Source organism: Mytilus galloprovincialis, chromosome 2, assembly GCF_965363235.1.
Source record: "Mytilus galloprovincialis chromosome 2, xbMytGall1.hap1.1, whole genome shotgun sequence".
Classification (NCBI taxonomy): domain Eukaryota; kingdom Metazoa; phylum Mollusca; class Bivalvia; order Mytilida; family Mytilidae; genus Mytilus; species Mytilus galloprovincialis.
In genome coordinates this window covers 43054459-43078856 of record NC_134839.1, presented here as the reverse complement: position 1 = coordinate 43078856, position 24398 = coordinate 43054459, and the positions used below count along the sequence as shown (strand labels likewise).

At 33.3% G+C, this 24398-nt stretch overlaps 1 protein-coding gene across 3 annotated transcripts in view; it reads right to left on the bottom strand.

Annotated features, from left to right (window-relative positions):
* LOC143063636 (PAN2-PAN3 deadenylation complex catalytic subunit PAN2-like) overlaps positions 1 to 24398 on the bottom strand; it is a 295154-nt gene that overhangs the window by 124082 nt on the left and 146674 nt on the right. For all 3 annotated transcript variants that reach the window (XM_076235882.1, XM_076235883.1, XM_076235885.1), the window contains one exon: positions 1819 to 1997. In XM_076235882.1, coding sequence (XP_076091997.1) covers positions 1819 to 1997 — 179 coding nt within the window. The remainder of the gene's footprint in view (positions 1 to 1818; positions 1998 to 24398) is intronic.

The window sequence follows — 24398 nt, the reverse complement described above, 5'->3', positions numbered from 1 at the left end:
GAAAGTGTCACTGGGACACAGATGATGTCCCTGCTTATATATAACATTATAAAGGGACATAACTAAAAAACATACTTTTTTTTCCATTTGTAAAGTAGCATAATTCAAGAATGGCAAAAGTCAGACCCCCACCAAAATTCAAATTTGATTTGTATTGGTGTGCGTGGTAATATAAGTTTTATAACATTTGGTTAAGTAAAATAATGGAAAATAAAAATTCAGCAAATATTCCATTTGTAAAGGGGGATAACAATAGAAACGTAAAAGTGACACCAAACAAATTCAGACTTGATCTGTGTTTTGTAGTAATAAACATTGTGTATAAATTTCATAACATTCAGTTAAAGAGACCAGACACCAATTTCAGGATGTATGGACATAGAGACAGACAAGGGTAAAACTTATTATTTCTTATGCAGCAAATATCCTGCAATCTGATTGGTTAATTACCCTGGTGTAAATAACACCCCACCCTTGTTCACCCCGGGATAAATAAAATTTTGCCAAAAAAAATTAATTTATTTTTCTCATGTTTCTTGCCGAAATTAAAAAAAAAAAAATGTCAAAAAAAAAAAAATATGTCAAAAATAAAAAATAGATAGATTTGAGGACAAAAATAATAAAAATGATAAATATTAAATTTTATTTTTTTAATAATTTTTTTTTTACCCGAAAATTCAAAAGAACACAAAATTTTTCTGAATTTTCCCCAGAATAAAGAACTAGAGGCTCTAAAGAGCCTGTGTCGCTCACCTTGGTCTATGTGAATATTAAACAATGGACACAGATGGATTCATGACAAAATTGTGTTTTGGTGATGGTGATGTGTTTGTAGATCTTACTTTACTAAACATTCTTGCTGCTTACAATTATCTCTATCTATAACAGTACTTTCTGTGGAAAATGTTATTGAAAATCTTCAAATTTTAAGAAAATTGTTAAAAATTGACTATGAAGGGCAATAACTCCTTAGGGGGTCAATTGACTATTTTGGTCATACTGACTTATTTTTAGTTCTTACTTTGCTGTACATTATTGCTGTTTACAGTTTATCTCTATCTATAATAATATTCAAGATAATAACAAAAAAACAGCAAAATTTCCTCAAAACTACCAATTCAGGGGCAGCAACCTAACAACCGATTATCCTATTCATCTGAAAATTCCAGGGCAGACAGATCGTGACCTGATCAACAATTTTACCCCATGTCAGATTTGCTCTAAATGCTTTGGTTTTTGAGTTATAAGCCAAAAACTGCATTTTACCCCTATGTTCTATTTTTAGCCATGGCGGCCATCTTGGTTGGTTGGGCGGGGCATCCGACACATTTTTTTAACTAAATACCTCAATGATGATTATGGCCAAGTTTGGTTAAATTTGGCCCAGTAGTTTCAGAGGAGAAGATTTTTGTAAAAGTTAACGCCGGACGACGGACGCCAAGTGATGGGAAAAGCTCACTTGGCCCTTCGGGCCAGGTGAGCTAAAAAAAGTATAAATTTGACAACAGGCAGCAACATCGCAGTTAAACTGGAAATTTTCATTACCAATTTTCAAATTACATCCTGGTTTAAAAATGAGTAAAGGAATTGTTCCTAAGAAATAAATTCATTATCTTGGTGTAATCAGGGGTGTACAGAATTTTACACCCCTGATTTCACCAAGATAACTAATAATGCCCTACCCGCTACACTAAAAGACCTGTGTACATGAGAACCTTTACAAATCATGACAGAGGGAGGGATGGTGGAACAGATGCCTAGTATTTCTTTTGCCAAGTTCTTAAAACAAACTCAATCATAACAAATCATTACACTTACCTCTACCTATTGGAGATTCAGGAACAGCTTTCCCTTTCTTGGACCCCTTTTTATCATTACCAATTTTGTATGGAATTTGATTGATACCTATTCCACTTCCCTGTGGCAATTTAGCATAGCCAACATTATGTTGCACTTTCATGCTCCTAAGTATCTCATTGTCCACAGGCATAGGTTTCCTAAATATACAACATTTTAAGCAAATAAACATTAAAATTTATAAATTAATTCAATAGACCAATTGAGAAATTGTATTCTATTATTGAAATGTCATTGTTTCAGGTGCTACATTTTACCTGTTTCTTTTTTTCTTTTTTTTTATAAAGTTTTACACACGTTGGATAAAGCAAACCCAATAGACAACTTTCAAATTCAATGCATTTCCGTCAAAAACTTTAGTAAACATCATTGGTGCGTTTAGAGGCATCACCACTTCCGTTCCAATGTTGAGCGATTAGTTGGAAAACTATGATTCTTTATTGCATGAATGATTTGGTAAATTGAATTTCTCAAAATTGACAATCGGCCTTGATATTATTATGGAATTGGTATTAAGTACATACAGAACAAACATTATTACTAGATTATCCTGCACAATGACGATCACTAATATGCTTGATGAACATTAATAGTGCAGGGATCCAAGCAATCCCCTCTATCTGGTAAATGACATCATAAAGGCACACATAATTGATGACTTTATACTGGTGAAGGACCAACTCGAAAGTGGTCTACTGAGCTGTAGAGGGTTGGTAGGGGTTTATTCTGGTTATTCCTACATTTTGAATTTTATAGGTAAAATAGTAAAATTTTATGTAGGAGATCCCAGAATTTGTATGTAAACAATCAGATTATGTAGGATTATATTGTAACAACACTTAACTAATTATTTAAGGTAAATCCAGGTAATTCTTGTGGAAAATAAAGAAAAAGAATATAAATTTTATTACAATATTTTATAATCAGTCAATATTTCAATATTTTATATATAAATTTATTAAAGCAAATTTTTAGTAAATAATTTTCAAAAACACCAAATGAATTTATAGGCTCAATGTTATTCACAAGTATTTGAAATTATTTAGGTGAAATAACATCAATATATGTATATAAAAGTACATTTGTAAATGATATCAATTGAAATATAAAGTTAACTAAATTGTACATATGTAGTAATTTTTCTTTGAAATAAAGCACTAAATTTTGAGTTACACTATAGCTACATACTTATTGAAATAAAGAACCAAAAGTACACTAAATTGACATTAAAGCAGAGCACTTATACAGTAATAAATTTCACTTAATTAAACACACAAGAGCATACAAAGTCTGAATGAATGTTCAGTAGATGAGATGTAGCATCTACATACTAGATTGGCGCAATTTCATCATTCTGTAACCTTGTTTTCAATGTTTGAATACAAAAATTAGAAAATGTAGTATATTTCAATATGCGACAACTCTCCACAAGAGACCAAAATGACACAGAAATTAACAACTATAGGTCACCGAATGGCCTTCAACAATGAGCAAAGCACATATCGCATAGTCAGCTTAAAGACCTCCGAAATGACAAATAGAAATACATCTCACAACCAGGTGCTCCGCAGGGCGCAGCTTTATACGACTGCAGAGGTCGAACCCTGAACAGTTGGGGCAAGTATGGACAAAACATTCAAGCGTGATACAGCTCTGAATTTGGATTGTGATCAAATTTTTGACAATACATGTTTTTTTTTTACACAAAACAAATGTCAAGATTTTACAAATCAATTAAAGATTTCTTCTTCAAACTTTTTAAATCTAAAATTAAATAGTTGACACAGCATAGGTTTCTGACACAGAATGAATGTGGTCTAATGAACTTAAAAGTTTTTTTTTGCCTTTGAGCAATTCACTATGCTGTTGAATATTAATCCTCTCAAAAAAATGTTTGAAGAAATTTTCTTTTTATTTATGAAATCTGAAATGAGAAAAATTTAACCCCCCCCCCCTTTTTTAACATCCCCGTTTCCCTTTTTCCAAAACTGATATCGATTCAAATTTCTAATGGAGTTTGCAACAATAACTACTCTTTTACAGTGAGTTGACTGTTAGTGTTGCTCTCCACCAATTGCAACTCATTCAAAATTTTGACCAAATTGCAATTTGTTTTATAAAATCAAATTGTTCAACTGGTCAGAAATTTGAACCAACTGCTGTAGAAAACCACAGCCAAGTCATGAAAGTGCAAGGTGATAAAATAAAACATACTTACAATCCTATAAGACTTTAACTCCACTTTAATGATGTTGTGACAAAATTAGTTTATCAGTTTGTATAGTTATATTATATTCATTTTCATGCTGAAGGGGAACTGTTTATTTAGAATTGCTATTAAATTGTCCAAACTAAGCTTTCATATAGTTATTCTTTCTAAAAGTATTCTATATTTATAAGAATCAGACATTATGTGAATTAAAACATTTCATATTCAGTAAAATATGTGTAAAATTGCAATATATGTTTGTAGGAAGTTTCCATGGGGGAGATAATAACTTTTCTTTCAAAAAGTCTTTATTCAAAAGAATAATATTTTAGGTTATCTCCCTTGAAAACTTATCAATAGCATATTGTTATTTCACACATATTTTACTGAATATATGATGTTTTATTTAAAATGATATCTGATTCTTATAAATATAAAATACTTTTAGAAAGAAAAACTGTATGAAAGCTTAGTTTGGACAACTTTATAGCAATTCAAAATAAACAGTTTCTCTTCAGCATGGAAATGAATATCATATAACTATACTAACTGATAAACTAATTTTGTCACAACATCATTAAAGTGGAGTTAAAGTCTTATAGGATTGTAAGTATATTTTATTTTATCACCTTGCACTTTCACATTTTGACTGAACAATTTGTTCAATATTCTGACCAGTTGAACAATTTGGTTTAATAAAACAAATTGCAATTTGGTCAAAATTTTGAATGAGTTGCAATTGGTGGAGAGCAACACTAACAGTCAACTCACTGTAAATACATCATAAAATATTAAAATGTAAAATAATTTGCTTGTTATCACTGAATGGTAAAGATTGGTTGGTAGTAAAAGTGAATATACATTGTTTATTGTATAAAACAATAAAAAAAAACTTCATCAGAAACATTTTATATTGGCAAATTTCCAATGAAGTTATTTACATAAAGTTATTGGCAAATAAAAATAGAAAATGAGATCATAGTCATGTCTGGCAAATGTCCAACATACACTATCTAAAAACATTTTCGATAAGATAAGGGAAAAAAGCTTCATCAGCAACATTTTATATTGGCAAATTTCCAATGAAGTTATTTACATAAAGTTATTGGCAAATAAAAATAGAAAATGACATCATAGTCATGTCTGGCAAATTTCCAACATATATAATCAACTACTATTCTATACAAAGAAAGATAACTCCAATTGAAAATTAATTGCTATTGCACAATATTGTGCAATTAGATATTTCTTGCTATTGTGCAATACTGTGCAATTCAAAATTTCTTGCTATTGCACAATACTTGATATGGAATCCTGATTTGGACCAACTTGAAAACTGGGCCCAAAATCAAAAATCAAAGTACATATTTAGATAAAGCATATCAAATAAGCCCAAGAATTAAATTTTTGATAAAATCAAACTTAGTTTAATTTTGGACCCTTTGGACCTTAATGTAGACCAATTTGAAAACTGGACCAACAAGTGAAACTGTGAGCTACTGCTCACTGATGATACCCCCGCCGCAAGTGGATAATATTAATAGTGTAAAAATATGCAAGTGTTCGGTAAACAGGAAGTTGTCAAGTGATGAATCTGAAAACGCATCACACAGTAAAGCTGACTTATATAAATCCTGAAACCAAATTTCAGAAATCCTTGTATTGTAGTTCCTGAGAAAAATGTGACCAAAATTTTCAACTTGGCTATCATGTGTAAAATCATACAAGTGTTCGGTAAACAGGAAGTTGTCGAGTGATGAATCTGAAAACGCATCACACAGTAAAGCTGACTTATATAAATCCTGAAACCAAATTTCAGAAATCCTTGTATTGTAGTTCCTGAGAAAAATGTGACGAAAATTTTCAATTTGGCTATCATGTGTAAAATCATACAAGTGTTCGGTAAACAGGAAGTTGTCAAGTGATGAATCTGAAAACGCATCACACGGTATGGCTGACATATATAAATGTTGATACCAAATTACAGAAAGGGTGGATGTGTAGTTCCTGAGAAAAATGTGACGAAAGTTTTGTGGGACGGACTGACTGACGGACGGACTGATTGACGGACGGACGGACTGACAGACAGAGGTAAAACAGTATACCCCCCCTTTTTTAAAGCGGGGGTATAAAAATTAGGAATCTACATACACAGTTAGATTTGGCATATCAAAGAACCCATTTATTCAATTTTTGATGAAATCAAACAAAGTTTAATTTTGGACCCCAATTTGGACCAACTTGAAAACTAGGCCAATAATTAACCAGATGCTCCGCAGGGCGTAGCTTTATACGACCGCAGAGGTTGAACCCTGAACGGTTGGGGCAAGTATGGACACAACATTCAAGCTGGATTCAGCTCTAAATTTGGATTGTGATTAAATAGTTGACACAGCATAGGTTTCTGACACAGAATGAATGTGTTCTAATGAACTTAAAATTTTTGTTTTCTTTTAGAGCAATTCACTATGCTGTTGAATATTAATCCTCTCAAAAAAATTTTGGAAGAAATTTTCTTTTTTATTGATGAAATTTCAAATGAGAACCAGATGCTCCGCAGGGCGTAGCTTTATACGACCGCAGAGGTTGAACCCTGAACGGTTTGGGCAAGTATGGACACAACATTCAAGCTGGATTCAGCTCTAAATTTGGATTGTGATTAAATAGTTGACACAGCATAGGTTTCTGACACAGAATGAATGTGTTCTAAGGAACTTAAAATTTTTGTTTTCTCTTAGAGCAATTCACTATGCTGTTGAATATTAATCCTCTCAAAAAAATGTTTGAAGAAATTTTCTTTTCTATTTATGAAATTTCAAATGAGAAAAATTGAACCCAATTTTTTTAATCACATCCCCCTTTCCCTTATTCCAAAACTAATCTCAATTAAAATTTCTAATGGAGTTTGCAACAATAACTACTCATTTAAATACATCATAAAATATTAAGATGTAAAACAAGAGGCTCTCAAGAGCCTGAATCGCTCACCTTAATTTTTTTGGTTAAATCTCTCATCAATGATTATTTTGGCTTTTCAATTTATTTAAATGTTCTTTGAATCGTCCTATTTTCTTCAAAAGCAAAAAAAAAATCATTTTCTCCTATGTTCTATTTTAGCCATAGGAGCTATGTTTCTGACATACAAGGAAATGAAATATAAAATTTATACTAGATACTCTGAAACTCATTTAGCCTAAGTTTGGCTGAAATTGATGCAGCAGTTTCAAAGGAGAAGATTTTTTAAAGTAAGTCAACATGATGAACAAATTGTGAAAAAAGTCTTTAAAGGGCAATAACTCCTTAAGGGGTCAATTGACAATTTTGGTCAAATTGACTTATTTGTAGATCTTACTTTGCTTAACATTTTTGCTATTAACAGTTTATCTGTATCTATAATAATATTCAAGATAATAACCAAAAACTGCAAAATTTCTTTAAAATCATCAATTCAGGGGCATTATACCTGAAAAACCAGTTACCCAATTCGGCTGAAAATTTCAGGACAGGTAGACCTTGACCTAATAAATACTTTAACTTCTGTCTTATTTGCTCTAAATGCTGGAGTTTTTGAGATATGAGCCAAAAACTGCATTTTACCCTGTGTTTTATTTTTAGCCATGACGGCCATGTTTTTTGACGAAATAAAAAATAAAGCACAAACTTTATTTTATACACCCTACTGATCATTCAGTTGAAGTTTGGTTGAATTTGGTTAAGTAGTTTTAGAGGAGAAGATTTTTTAAAGTTAGCAAATATGATGAACAAATTGTGAAAAATTGTCATTAAAGGACAATAACCCCTTAAGGGGTCAATTGACAATTTTGGTCATATTAACTTATTTGTAGATCTTACTTTGCTGATCATTTTTGCTGTTTACAGTTTATCTTTATCTATAATAATATTCAAGATAATGACCAAAAACTGCAAAATTTCCTTAAAATTACCAATTAAGTGGCAGCAACCCAACAATGGTTTTTTGATTCATCTGAAAATTTCAGGGCTGATAGATCTTGACCTAATGAACATTTTTACCTCATGTCAGATTTGCTCTAAATGCTTTCGTTTTTGAGATATAAGCCAAAAACTGCATTTGACCCCTATGTTCTATTTTAAGTAACGGCGGCCATGTTTTTTGACGGATCAAAAATCAAAGCACACACTTTGTGCAGGATAATCTAAGGAACAATCATGCTAAGTTTCATTCAAATCCATTCAGTAGTTTCAGAGGAGAAGATTTTTTAAAGTTAGCAAATATGATGAACAAATTGTGAAAAATTGTCATTAAAGGACAATAACCCCTTAAGGGGTCAATTGACAATTTTGGTCATATTAACTTATTTGTAGATCTTACTTTGCTGATCATTTTTGCTGTTTATAGTTTATCTTTATCTATAATAATATTCAAGATAATGACCAAAAACTGCAAAATTTCCTTAAAATTACCAATTAAGTGGCAGCAACCCAACAATGGTTTGTTTGATTCATCTGAAAATTTCAGGGCTGATAGATCTTGACCTATTGAACATTTTTACCCCATGTCAGATTTGCTCTAAATGCTTTCGTTTTTGAGATATAAGCCAAAAACTGCATTTGACCCCTATGTTCTATTTTAAGTAACGACGGCCATGTTTTTTGACGGATCAAAAATCGAAGCACACACTTTGTGCAGGATAATCTAAGGAACAATCATGCTAAGTTTCATTCAAATCCATTCAGTAGTTTCAGAGGAGAAGATGTTTGAAAAATTGTTAACGACGACGACGACGACGACGGACGCCAAGTGATGAGAAAAGCTCACATGGCCTTTTAGGCCAGGTGAGCTAAAAACTGCTTGTTATCACTGAATGGTAAAGATTATTTTAATTTATCAGTTGGTAGTAAAAAGTGAATATACATTGTATATTGTATATAACAAAGATTTAAGTTGATTCTGGACAAAGAAAGATAACTCCAATTAAAAAAAAATCTTGCTATTGCACAATATTTTGCAATTAGATATTTCTTGCTTACTATTCTGGACAAAGAAAGATAACTCTAATTAAAAAAAAATTTGCTATTTCACAATTTGGACCTTAATGTAGACCAATTTGAAAACGGGACCAAAAGTTAAGAATCTACATACACAGTCATGACAGTTAGATTCGGCATATGAAAGAACCCCAATTATTCAATTTTGATGAAATCAAACAAAGTTTAATTTTGGACCCTTTGGGCCCCTTATTCTGTTGGGACCAAAACTCCCAAAATCAATACCAACCTTCCTTTTATGGTCATAAACCTTGTGTTTAAATTTCATAGATTTCTATTTACTTATACTAACGTTATGGTGCGAAAACCAAGAAAAATGCTTATTTGGGTCCCTTTTTGGCCCCTAATTCCTAAACTGTTGGGACCTAAACTCCCAAAATCAATACCAACCTTCCTTTTGTAGTCATTAACATTGTGTTTAAATTTCATTGATTTCTATTTACTTAAACTAAAGTTATTGTGCGAAAACCAAGAATAATGCTTATTTGGGCCCTTTTTTGGCCCCTAATTCCTAAAATGTTGAAACCAAAACTCCCAAAATCAATCCCAACCGTTCTTTTGTGGTCATAAACCTTGTGTCAAAATTTCATAGATTTCTATTAACTTAAACTAAAGTTATAGTGCGAAAACCAAGAAAATGCTTATTTGGGCCCTTTTTGGCCCCTAATTCCTAAAATGTTGGGACCAAAACTCCCAAAATCAATACCAACCTTCCTTTTGTGGTCATAAACCTTGTGTTAAAATTTCATAGATTTCCATTCACTTTTACTAAAGTTAGAGTGCGAAAACTAAAAGTATTCGGACGCAACGACGACGACGACACAGACGACGACGCCAACGTGATAGCAATATACGACGAAAAATTTTTCCAAAAAAAATTTTCCAAAATCAAACCCAACCTTCCTTTTATGGTCATAAACCTTGTGTTTAAATTTCATAGATTTCTATTTACTTATACTAAAGTTATGGTGCAAAAACCAAAAATAATGCTTATTTGGGCCCCTTTTTGGCCCCTAATTCATAAACTGTTGTGACCTCAACTCCAAAAATCAATCCCAACCTTCCTATCCCCACAACAAAACAATAATTTGTACAGATCTGAGAGTACTGACAGCTAGTTTAAATCCAATAACTAATAAAAAAATTCATGCATCTCAGACTAAAATATCAAGCTGTTCACATCTGACATCCTATGGATTTAGAAAAAAAACCTCACAAAGTCTGTCATCTATTTCCCTGTATATTTTCTCTTTCTTGGATCATGTTTACCACCAATTCTGTATTGATAAGTGTGAAGCAAGAGCAAGGAAGGCTTCTTCTTGACTCAACAACTTGATCATGCTGAAGATGTTAGGGTGTGGTGCATTGACTAACTTCTTTAGTTTATTATGTCAACCTTCTAAATGATTTGTTGTTTAAAATCATTATTTATAAATTATTCAAAAATTAATTAAACCATTCAAATCTTTGAACCTGAACTTGAGATTGGTGGGTACTATTAAATGCTTTAACTACCTTTTCTTTAAAATGATTTTATTTTCAAGAAATTCCATATTAGAAACACTTTATTATAATACTTGATACGGGTTTTCCAACTACCAAAAAATAAACAACATTTTTTACATTAATTTCAAATAGTTATTTTATTTAAAATCCACAGTTAAAGTTACCTGGGACCTAATTAGAGACTAATGACTAAAACAACATATTTTGCAATAACAACATCTTTTGTTCTTCCACTAATCCCCCATGTAGGAATAGCCAGAATAGAAAAATACAAAATGTAGAAATAGCCAGAAGACACCCTGTAGAGAAGTATGCAACACTTCACAACTGTCAGATACTGCTCACTGATGATACCCCCACTGCAAGTGGATAACGTTAATAGTGTAAAAATATGTAAGTGTTCGGTAAACAGGAAGTTGCAGAGTGATGAAATTGAAAACACATCACACGGTATAGCTGACTTATATAAACCCAGAAACCAAATTTCAGAAATCCTGGCATTGTAGTTCCTGAGAAAGATGCGACGAAAATTTTCAACTTGGCCATCATGTGTAAAACGATACAAGTGTTCGGTAGACAGGAAGTTGCCGAGTGATGAATCTGAAAAGGCATCACATGGTATAGCTGACTTATATAAACCCTGAAACCAAATTTCAGAAATCCTGGCATTGTAGTTCCTGAGAAAAATGCGACGAAAATTTTCAACTTGGCAATCATGTGTAAAATGATACAAGTGTTCGGTTAACAGGAAGTTGTCGAGTGATGAATCTGAAAACGCATCACACAGTATAGCTGACTTATATAAACCCTGAAACCAAATTTCAGAAATCCTGGCATTATAGTTCCTGAGAAAAATGCGACGAAAATATTCATGGGACGGACGGACAGACAGACAGAGGTAAAACAGTATACCCCCCTTTTTTCAAAGGGGGGGTATAATAAAGAATGAAATGCTTCACTGAGCGCAGCCTGATACTACTGCAAAGATCAAACCCTGAACAGTTGGTGAAAGTTTAAACACACTATTCAACATAATATAGCTATAGATTTCTGACACATGTATTTGTATTCGTTTTCAATTGAAGAATTCTTGTTATTGCGCATACAGTATAAGCAACCATTTTTAACACTTAGGAAACATCTTTTTTCTGTTCAAAAAGGGACTTCAAATGGTATATAAATTGCTTCTTCTCTCAGATGCCAAGTCATATACATGTAGTACATGTAGTAAGGAGTAAGAGAAAAAACTGATCAAATTGGAAATGGGACAATGGGACCACATTAGGGTCTTGTAGCTGTTACCTTGTAAGTCAGCTTCTTAAATTTACACTGTTTATGGGACTAGTACACATAAGCAGGTATCTTCATACCACATTAATATATATATAGCTTATATGTAAGTAACACTTGCTGATGGATGTAATAGATTAATTAATAGACTGGTAACAATGGTTATAGTATAACAACCTCACTCAAGTAATTTTTATTCACTTCTTGACAAACCATTCCATTAAATAGCCCAACAATATCAACAGAAAATAAAATAAAAATAGTTTCCATTGTCCTCACTCAATTTCAAAATCAAAATTTAAGATATGAATCCTCCTATTCAACGAATACGCAGCATAATATAAACTAAAACAAATTTTATAGCTTCCAAATGTTATTACAAACTATATCAGCTCCCTGATGTAGCTTTCCATCAATGAATTTTAAAACTGCATTTTGCAGTAAAACATGTACATGATGTATTTTAATCCCTTTTTGGCACTAGTTTTCAATGACTTGAATCTGTGTGTACATATCATGAGTTTAAATAAAACAGTACCCAGTTATAAGTTGTCTGCATATATTATCTTCTTTACCTCTACTGCATGTGATTTATAAATTTAACTATGATGAAAATAAATTTATAAAATATTAATTGTCAGCTTTTGGTATTTATTTGTGCTGCTTTTACAAACAACAGTTGATGTATTTGTCAATTTTATGTAATCTTATACATCCTAAATTTTGACTACATAGTCATATAACGTTGTGCCAAATACGGCTTAGGTAATCTATGCCTGGGATAAGAAAATCCTTAGTTTTTTCAAAAATTCAAAGTTTTGTAAACAGGAAATTTATAAAAATGACCACATAATTGATATTCATGTCAACACAGAAGTGCTGACTACTGGGCTGGTGATTCCATTTGCTTATGTGTAGTACATTTATTTATGCTTAAATATTTTTTTATATACTACAACCCCCATGACCCAAATCAAATTTATTGGAAATTCCATGGATTTTTTTCACTTTTTGGGTTCATTTACTCTGATTTATTGGAAAGCTTTATCTCATTCACATGTGGAAGAATTAAGGCATTACTGGGGTTAAGTCATAAAGTAAAGAAGTTCCACCCAAGAGAAAACGAAAACGGGATCCAATGGGGTCTCAATGCAATCCCGGTGAAATTGTCGGGATAAACCGGGATAAGCATCTGGAGGCGGGATCCCATTCGGGATAAATATTTGAAACCGGGATCCCATTCGGGATAACTGTCTGAAGCCGGGATTCCAGTCAAGATGAAACGGGATAAATATCGAACACTGGGATCCCAATCGGGGTAACTGTCTGAAGCTGGGATCCCAATCGGAACTGTTTAAAACTGGGATCCCAATCGGGATGACTGTCTGAAGCTGGGATCCCAGTCTAGTTAAAACGGGAAATTGTATGAACCATAATTATGTTGTTGAAAATATGTAAGTGTTTGGTTTCTGTGGTCGGGTTGTTGTCTCTTTGACACATTCCCCATTTCCATTTTCAATTTTATTTTTATATATGTCTCTGATAACATCAAGTACAGGTTAGGCCAAAAAAAAAAATAGGTGTGTTTCCGGTCGCCCGACTGACCCTAATTTTTTGGCGCCGACCCTAACTTTTTTTCCCGGAAAAAAAAAAAAAAAAAAAAAATCCGGATTTTTTTCGTTTTTTTCCGGAAACGGTTTTTGTTTAGTATAGCCTTTGAATGGCATCTTTTAAACGTTTGATTTCAAATAAAATTTTAATACAGTAAGCATTTGTGTGATACAGATTGAAGTCAAACAACGGCATGGCTTCTGCTATGGCCATCAGTCAAAGTGTGTTATCAATAACAATCGATGAGTGTCCACACAGGAACGAGAAAAAAAGTATAATAGCCCCATTTTCTAATTCTACCACCTTTATTGATATATTCAATCAGTATCATGACTTTGGATTAAAGAACAATGAATTTACTGTGACTGGAAAAAACCATGAAATATCTCCCACATTGACAGTTGGGGAAGTTGTGCAGCTTTAGTTTTTAATGTGAGGGACTTTAAATTCAAGTGTGTTGTTCCAGAATCTGACACTTTTGAACTTTTATCAAATAGTGTCAATTGAAATCTATAACTTTAGTCCAATATCTTTCAGGGTAGAATTCATGACATCATACTCTATAAATGTTGTCTGTCCCAGAATTCTACCTTCATCATTATCTACCCCCCACCCGGCCTTTCATCTGTTTCATGTACAAGGTATATTTTAAAAATACACAAAAAACAACCGAAGCAGGCCAGTAAAAAAAAAAAAAAAAAAAAAAAAAAAAAAAAAAAATACCTACCTACCGACCCTAATTTTTTGGGGCATGCAACAGGAAACACACCTATTTTTTTTTTTGGCCTTATTGGTGTTAATTAACAATGTGTATGACACCAAAGCTGTCAGGTGAAGCCAATCACATTTAAGTGTCACTTAATATTCAGTTTGACAGATATTTATAAGTCAGAAAAATGCCGAGATTTTCGCGATAAAAATGGCAGGGCGTCCGAGAAATGTCAACGAGTGTTTTGCCAGACAAGCTTGGGCGTTTCTGATGTTCCCCAAGTTCCCATAAGTGCGTTTCTATTACTTGTCGTCCGGCATCAATGATAAGATAATGATCGACATCGTAAAACTTTGATTTCTCAACTTATGCAAACTGTAAAAACAAGTGAAACTGCGAGCTACTGCTCACTGATGATACCCCCGCCGCAAGTGGATAATATTAATAGTGTAAAAATATGCAAGTGTTCGGTAAACAGGAAGTTGTCAAGTGATGAATCTGAAAACGCATCACACGGTATAGCTGACTTATAAAAATCCTGAAACCAAATTTCAGAAATCCTTGTATTGTAGTTGCTGAGAAAAATGTGACGAAAATTTTTAACTTGGTTATCATGTGTAAAATCATACAAGTGTTTGGTAAACAGGAAGTTGTCGAGTGATGAATCTGAAAACGCATCACACAGTATACCTGACTTATATAAATCCTGAAACCAAATTTCAGAAATCCTTGTATTGTAGTTCCTGAGAAAAATGTGACGAAAATTTTCAACTTGGCTATCATGTGTAAAATCAGACAAGTGTTCGGTAAACAGAAAGTTGTCAAGTGATGAATCTGAAAACGCATCACACGGTATGGCTGACATATATAAATGTTGACACCAAATTACAGAAAGGGTGGATGTGTAGTTCCTGAGAAAAATGTGACAAAAGTTTCATGGGACGGACTGACTGACGGACGGACGGACTGATGGACTAATGGACGGACGGACTGACAGACAGAGGTAAAACAGTATACCCCCCCCTTTTTTAAAGCGGGGGTATAAAAATCATAACCTCGTGCTTTGTTTTCAACTGTACTGACCAGTTCGACCCTAGAAAATACTGTCCTAAATAATGCGGCCACTATCTTATCCGGGATCCGCATGCACCATGTGCCGATTAATAAAGTATAATTTTCTTATATTTAGTAAAAACTGGCCAGTATAATTAATACTTTTATGCGATACCTTTAATTTATTTATAATACCGTTACGGAGACAGATCAACTTCTGGCCGATATAATTTGAGATTCGACGTTAGTGTACTGGTAAAAACGTCATCAAAATCTGATTACGCTGATCAGGATTTACGGAGGAACAAGATAATGCAGATGTTTTCAGATAAGTGCATTAATAATTTAATTTAACATCTGTATATGTGCATATAATGATTATAAAAATAATTTATTGAGGATCTATGATTTTTTATGGTTTTTATTTGAGCAAATCAACATCAGAAAGTCTGAAAGCATGAACTGAAAATATATTTATTTTTAACATATATACAATGAATAAACTTGTTGTCACATAATAGGCATAACTAGTAGGTATGTAAAAATTTAATTCAGTTGTGTATATGTTTATTTGGTGAAAATAATAAGTCGCTAGTTATTTATTTTCAGTGGATAAAATAGGGGGAGGGTAATTAATTTGCCAAAAAAATTCAAATAGCCTTCAAAGACTTCATAATTATTTGCTACTGTATAAACATGCAATAATATTTCTATTGAATTTGTTGCTTCAAAACGTATTGAACAAATGATTCTTTGTGGATTTTTTTGATACTTTTAGGGGATTTAATGATATTTTTAAATGGAGCTGCCAACAGAACAGATTGCATGCAGATAATAGTTACCATAATTTACTCAGCAATACTAGTTGGAAGTACAGAGACAGCAAATTAATTAACAGAAGGGAGAACATGACATGTATCATTTTGCATAAATAACCCAGAAATCCCAGTGGCAGTTCAATTTGAATTGGTGCATGTATATCCCGCTGGGATTTATTTTTGGGATCCCGCTTTTTTTTCCAGGAATCCCAGTATATTTCCACTGGGATTTACATCGGGATCCTGCTTCTTTTACGGGAATCCCGAAATTTTATCCCAGTACATTTACATCGGGATCCCGCTTCTTTTGCGGGAATCCCGAAATTTTATCCCAGTGGGATCCCAATTGAAATCCCACAATATCCCAGTGGGATCCCAGTACATTTCAACCGGGATTTGCATCGGAATTCCCGGATTTTGGGCTGGATTTCCGAAATTTTATCCCGGTGGAATTAGGTGGGATCCCACTTGGAATCCCATCAAAATTCCAGCCGGGATTCCAGTGGAATTCCAGATTTATTTTCTCTTGGGCATCGATTATTATTGCAGTTAAAAAATATTTTTAATTAGCACATCAACGCTGGATATTATACAACTCGTCTGGAAGAGTTATTGTCCATTATCAAGCCCAAGTTATCTTTCTTCTTTCGAAACCGTAAACAAATGGCGGCCAAAATCTACGTAAACGACAGTCTCGATTTACAATTATTTTTGCCAAGAAAACGAAAACGGAAACGGGTTTTGAAAGATAATAATTCAGAAGCTCATAGAAATAGATTTTTGAAACACACATGTGCTTAAGAAATGTTGCCCAATGGAAGTCAAAGTGATATACGGCAGGCAATGATAAAAATTATCTTCCAACTCAATCAATCTACGTTTTCGATACGCGTTTTTAAGGTAAACTGCTTCTCACTCTATAAAGAGGTTACGGACGCTGAACCTATGATATTTATCTACATTTTATCAAAATTTGACCGCACAACTCGCTACAGTTCCCGAGTTTTCAATGTCCAAAACTACGATGTCGTTTTTGCTGAAGCACATGTCAAATTAATCCCGGTCAGGCAAACTGCTCGTGCAAATAAATATCGGCCAGGGAATCCCGCAAAAAAAATAAAATTCAGTAGTGAAAGTGTTAAGTTTAAGTTTTCAAAAACTATTTAAAAATAATTAATATCTTACAAGACTTTTACAGATGGCTTATCATTATACATGTAAAAGATTTATAAAAAGAAAACTAGAGCCTGTGTCGCTCACCTGTTACTGTATTTACTGATGTCGGCCATCTTGGTTGGTAAGCGGGGTCATTAGACACTTTTTAAAAATAGATACCCTAGTAACGATTGTGGCCAAGTTTGGTTAAATTTGGCCCATAGTTTTAGAAAAGAAGATAAAGAAGATTTTTGTACAAGTTACAAAAATGACGAAAAGTTGTTCAATATTGACTATAAAGGACAAAATCTCCTTAAGGAGTTCTCTGACAATTTTGGTCATGTTGACTTATTTGTAGATCTTACTTTGCTGAACATTATTGCTGTAAACAGTTTATCTCTATCTATAATAGTATTCAAGATACTAACCAAAAACTGCAAAATTTCCATAAAATTACCAAATTTAGGGCAGCAACCCAACAACAGGTTGTAGGATTCATCTGAAAATTTGTGAGGGAATATATCTTATTCTGATGAACATTTAAATCTGAAAAGATTTGCCCTAAATGTCTTAGTTTCAAAGATATAAAGCAAAAACTGCATTTTACAACTATGACTATGTTCTAATTTTAGCCATGTCGGCCATTTTGTTTGGTAGGTTCGGGTCATGGGACACATTTTTAAAACTATATACCACAATTATGATTGTGGCCAAGTCAGTTTATATTTGGCCCAGTAGTTTCAGAGAAAAAGATTTTTGTACAAGTTACAAAAAATGACGAAAAAGTTGTTAAAATTGACTATAAAGGGCAATAACTCCTTAAGGGGTTGACTGACAATTTTGGTAATGTTGACTTATTTGTAGGTCTTATTTTGCTGAACATTATTGCTGTTTACAGTTTATCTTTATCTATAATAGTATTCAAGATAATAACCAACCAGATGCTCCACAGGGCGCAGCTTTATACGATCGCAGAGGTTAAACCCTGAACGGTTGGGGCAAGTATTGACACAACATTCAAGCTGGATACAGCTCTAAATTTGGATTGTGATTAAATAGTTGACACAGCATAGGTTTCTGACACAGAATGAATGTGGTCTAATGAACTTAAAAAATTTTTTTTGCCTTTGAGCAATTCACTATGCTGTTGAATATTAATCCTCTCAAAAAAATGTTTGAAGAAATTTTCTTTTTATTTATGAAATCTGAAATGAGAAAAATGTAACCCCCCCCCATTTATTTCACATCCCCCTTTCCCTTTTTCCAAAACTGATCTCAATTCAAATTTCTAATGGAGTTTGCAACAATAACTACTCATTTAAATACATCCTAAAATATTAAAATGTAACAAAAGGTGCTTGTTATCACTGAATGGTAAAGATTGTTTTAATTTATCAGTTGGTAGTAAAAGTGAATATACATTGTATATTGTATAAAACAATGATTTAAGTTGACTCAATTTCTATTCTGGACAAAGGAAGATAACTCCAATCAATTGAAAATTTCTTGCTATTGCACAATATTGTGCAATTAGATATTTCTGACTATTGCGCAATTGAAAATATACTGAGCAATTGAAAATTTCTTGCTATTGCACAATACTGTGCAATTGAAGATTTCTTGCTTTTACTGAATACTGTGCAATTGAAAATTTCTTGCTATTGCACAATACTTAATATAATAATTTTGGATCCTAATTTGAACCAACTTGAAAACTGGGCCCATAAACAAAAATCTAAGTACATGTTTAGATTCAGCATATCAAAAAAGCCCAAGAATTCAATTTTTGTTAAAATCAAATTTAGTTTAATTTTGGACCCTTTGGACTTTAATGTAGACCAATTTGAAAACGGGACCAAAAATTAAGAATCTACATACACAGTTAGATTTGGCATATCAAAGAACCCCAATTATTCAATTTTTGATGAAATCAAACAAAGTTCAATTTTGGACCCTTTGGGTCCCTTATTCCTAAACTGTTGGGACCAAAACTCCCAAAATCAAACCCAACCTTCCTTTTATGGTCATAAACCTTGTGTTTAAATTTCATAGATTTCTATTTACTTATACTTAAGTTATGGTGCGAAAACCAAGAATAATGCTTATTTGGGCCCCTTTTTGGCCCCTAATTCCTAAACTGTTGGGACCTCAACTCCCAAAATCAATCCCAACCTTCCTTTTGTGGTCATAAACCTTGTGTTTAAATTTCACTGATTTCTATTTACTTATACTAAAGTTATTGTGCGAAAACCAAGAATAATGCTTATTTGGGCCCTTTTTTGGCCCCTAATTCCTAAACTGTTGGAACCAAAACTCCCAAAATCTATCCCAACCTTCCTTTTGTGGTCATAAACCTTGTGTCAAAATTTTATAGATTTCTATTCACTTAAACTAAAGTTGTAGTGCGAAAACCAAGAAAATGCGTATTTGGGCCCTTTTTGGCCCCTAATTCCTAAAATGTTGGGACCAAAACTCCCAAAATCAATCTCAACCTTCCTTTTGTGGTCATAAACCTTGTGTCAAAATTTCGTTGATTTCTATTCACTTTTACTAAAGTTAGAGTGCGAAAACTAAAAGTATTCGGACGACGCCGACGACGACGCCAACGTGATAGCAATATTCAATGAAAAATTTTAATTTTTGCGGCATAAAAAAACTGCAAAATTTCCTTAAAATTACCAATTCAGGGGCAGCAACCCAACAACAGGTTGTCCGATTTGTCTGAAAATTTCAGGGCAGATAGATCTTGACTTGATGAACAATGTTACCTCATGTCAGATTTGCTCCAAATGCTTTGGTTTTAAAGATATAAGCCAAAATATACATTTTACCCCTGTGTTCTATTTTTAGCCTTGGCGGCCATCTTGGTTTGATGGCCAGGTCATCTGACACATTTTTTAAACTAGATACCCTAAGAATGATTGTGGCCAAGTTTGGTTAAATTTGGCCCAATAGTTTCAGAGGAGAAGATTTTTGTAAAAGTTTACGGACGACAGACGACGGACGCCGGACGACAGACGACAGACCCCAAGTGATGAGAAAAAAGGGGTCAATTGGCAATTTTTTTTTAAGGCATTCAAATGGATAAAACCAGAGGATTCCAAAAATCTGACATAAAATCCAAAACATGACAAGTGAACTACCTTAAGGGGTGAATTGACCATTTTTGTCATGTTGACTTATTTGTAGATTTTACTTTGCTGAACAATATTGCTGTTTACAATTATCTCTATCTATAACCAGGTGCTCCGCAGGGCGCAGCTTTATACGACCCCAGTGGTCGCACCCTGAACAGTTGGGGCAAGTTTGGTCACAATATTTAAGCTTGATACTGTCTGAATTTTGATTGTGATCAAATTTTTGACATAATATAGGTTTTTGCCACAAAATTAATGTGGTTCAAGATCTAACACATTTATTGCAAAATACTGTGCAATTGAATATTTCTTATTGAAACTTTTCAAAATTTGAAATTTGAAAAATATTGAAATAAAAAAAAAATCCCTTAAAAAAATGGTAAACTGAGATCGTCCCCCTCCAATTTATTGAAACCCCCCCTTGGAGCAATAACCCTTAAACTCAATCCCATGCTTTCCTTTGTAATATTGAACCTTGTAGTATGATTTCAGAGAGATCCATTCACTTAAACACAAGTTATTGTCATGATTGTTTGGAAACTAGAAACATGCTTCTTTTTGGCCCTTTTTTGGCCCTTAATTCCTACATATTTTGGGCAATTGACCCAAAACTTAATCCCAGCCTCCCCTTTGTTATATGGTACATTGTGGTACAATTTCATAGAGATCCATGCAATTACACACAAGGTATTGTCTGGAAACTAGAAAAATGCTTGTTTTGGCCCCTTTTTGGCCCTCAATTCCTTAACTTTTGCCCCATAACCCCTTAAATGAATCCAAACCTTCTACTTGTGATTTTAAACATTGCGGTATAATTTCAGAGCAATTGAAATACTTGTAAACAAGTTATTATCCTGAAACTAGCAAAATGCTTGTTTTGGCCCCTTTTTGGCCCTTAATACCTAAACGGTTGGGACCATCATCCTCAAAATAAATCCCAACCTTCCTTTTGTGGTATTGAACCTTCTGAAAAATTTCATTAAGATCTATTCACTTAAACTAAAGTTATTATCCGGAAACCAAAGTGTTTTTCAGACGACGACGCAGACGACACTGACGACGACATCAAACCATTATACGAACCCAAAATTTTTTTGGGGTCGTATAATAATATTCAAGATAACCAAAAACTGAAAAATTTCCTTAAAATTACCAATTAAGGGGCAGCAACCCAACAACTGGTTGTCCAATTCTTCTGAAAATTTCAATTTCAGGACAGATAGATAGACCTGATAAACAATTTTACCACACGTCAGATTTGCCCTAAATGCTTTGGTTTCAGAGATATAAGCCAAAATAAATTTTATCCCCTATGTTCTATTTTTAGCCATCTTGGTTCACGGACACTTTTCTTTTAACTTGATACCCAAGATAGATCTTGACCTGATAAACAATTTTACCACATGTCAGATTTGCCCTAAATGCTTTGGTTTCAGAGATATAAGCCAAAATCAACATTTTATCCCCTATGTTCTATTTTTAGCCATCTTGGTTCACGGACCCTTTAGGCCCTGTGAGCTAAAAAGCTTGTTTTTGACCTCTTTTTGCAAAAAGCAGTTACCCTAAAACTCAATCCCAGCCTTCCATTTGTGATATGAAAACTTGTGGTACAATTTCAGAAATATCCATACACTTACACACAAGTTATTGACTGGAAACTACAATAAAATGCTTCGCTGAGTGTAGCCTCATACGACCACAGAGGTCAAACCCTGAACAGTTGGGGCAAATTTGGACACAATATTTAAGCTTGATACTGTATAAATTTGGATTGTTATAAAATTTTTGACATAATATAGGTTTCTGACACAAAATAAATGTGGTCAAAGATCTTTACAAATCTATTGCGCAATATTGTGCAATTGAAGATTTCTAAAAATAATATGAATCCTTTAAAAAAATGGTAAACAAAAAATCACCCTCCAACTTATTAAAACTCCCCTTGGAGCATTAACCCCAAAACTCAATCCCAGCCTTTCCTTTGTAGTATGGAACCTTGTAGTATGATTTCAGAGAGATCCATACACTTAAACACAAGTTATTGTCTGGAAACTAAAAAAATGCTTCTTTTTGGCCCCCAATTCCTACATGTTTGGGTCAATTAACCCCAAACTAAATCCCAGCCTTGCTTTTGTTATATGGAACCTTGTGGTTCCAGAAATGTGACAGAGTTGTCAAGCCACAACTGGAGATTGGGAAATTTTCAGCTGGAGTTTGGGCTTCATAACTGGAGATTTTAAATTGACCTTTTATCGACAAACGCAATTTTTTTTTTTTTTGGTGTTTGAAGTGCAATTTTTCTTTTTTATTAACAAAGCAATGATTCCATACCTTTAAACACCTGTATAGCCATTTTAACTTGATAAAAAAATTATTATGTATAGTTCAAGATAAGGTGATTAGCCATCATACATAGTTAACACAAAGTATCTCTGCTTAAGCTGTATTGTCAACTTTTGGTACCACTACTGATCATACTAGTAACAGAAGGTGTTAAAATGATATAGTTGTTGGCTTAGTGTTGGGTAACTGTCTCCATATTTGGTTAAGTCATTAGGGCCACCATAGTTAGCTTTGCATGAATGGAAGTAAGCATGGTCTTGACCCTTGGCACTGGACTTGCAACATTTGAAATCATATCTCCAGACAGAGTTGAATTTGGTATTCTTTTTTTTATTATTTTCTGCTGGGGTAATTGGTGATAACATACGTTTTGCATTTTGTCAAATTATAAAAAACAAGAATGTGTCCACAGTACACGGATGCCCCACTCGCACTATCATTTTCTATGTCTAGTGGACCGTGAATTTGGAATAAATTATCTTATTTGGCATTAAAATTAGAATGATGTTATCAAAGGGAACATGTACACTAAGTTTCAAGTTGATTGGATTTCTACTTTATCAAAAACTACCTTGACCAAAAACTTTAACCTGAAAAGTTGCACTATCATTTTCTATGTTCAGTGAACTGTAAAATTGGGGTAAAAACTCTAATTTGGCATTTAAATTAGAAAGATCATATCATAGGGCACATGTATACTAAGTTTCAAGTTGATTGGACTTCAACTTCATCAAAAACTACCTTGACCAAAAACTTTAACCTGAAGCGGGACAGACAGACGGATGAACGGAGGCACAGACCAGAAAACATAATGCCCCTCTACTATCGTAGGTGGGGCATAATAAAAATAGAATTGTCCAAGACGAACATTCTTATATAAGTATTCCATTGGCTTTGATAGAATACAAGCCATAAATATCATATTTGAGTTGATCTTATTTGTCTCTGAGGTTCAGTTACTGATCCTTGCAGAATTTTTTCAACAGCATCAAATTAAAGAATAAAGTTGTTGTTTATACAACTAATCTATTGTCAATATTTCACTTTTAATCATCCAGGCATGTGTCTTAAACTTGCTAGTTATCACCAGGTATTGACAATTGTCTATTATTGTTTATTGTTATATACACAGTCTAATCCTAAACACCTTCATTGATAACACGACGCTAATTGCCTAATACCTTTTGAAACAAAATCATAACAGGAAATGGTGACATCCTGTTTACTCGGACTTTACCCATATCAATTTCGAGTTTCTCTGACTTCTTCTAGACTGTCTGTGTAAATTTCATAAACAAAAATGTCTACTGAAAATTTTCTAGGTTAACATTTTCAGAAAGCGGAAGATTTCAAATTTTAACAGGAGGGACGTAAGAGGGTCTGAAAAGCGGGAAATTTTGACTCCCGCCAAAAGAATCACATATATGTGGTTCAATGTCAGAGATCGATCCATACAGTTAAACACAAGTTATTGTCCGGCAACTAGAAAAATGCTTGATTTTGGCCCCTAATTCCTAAACTGTTTGCCCCATAACCCTTAACATAATACTTGTGGTATTAAACATTGTTGTATAATTTCAGAGCAATTAAAATACTTATACACAAGTTATTGTCCTGAAACAAGATAAATGCTTGTTTTGGGCCCCTAAATCCTAAACAGTTGGGACCATCATCCCCAAAAT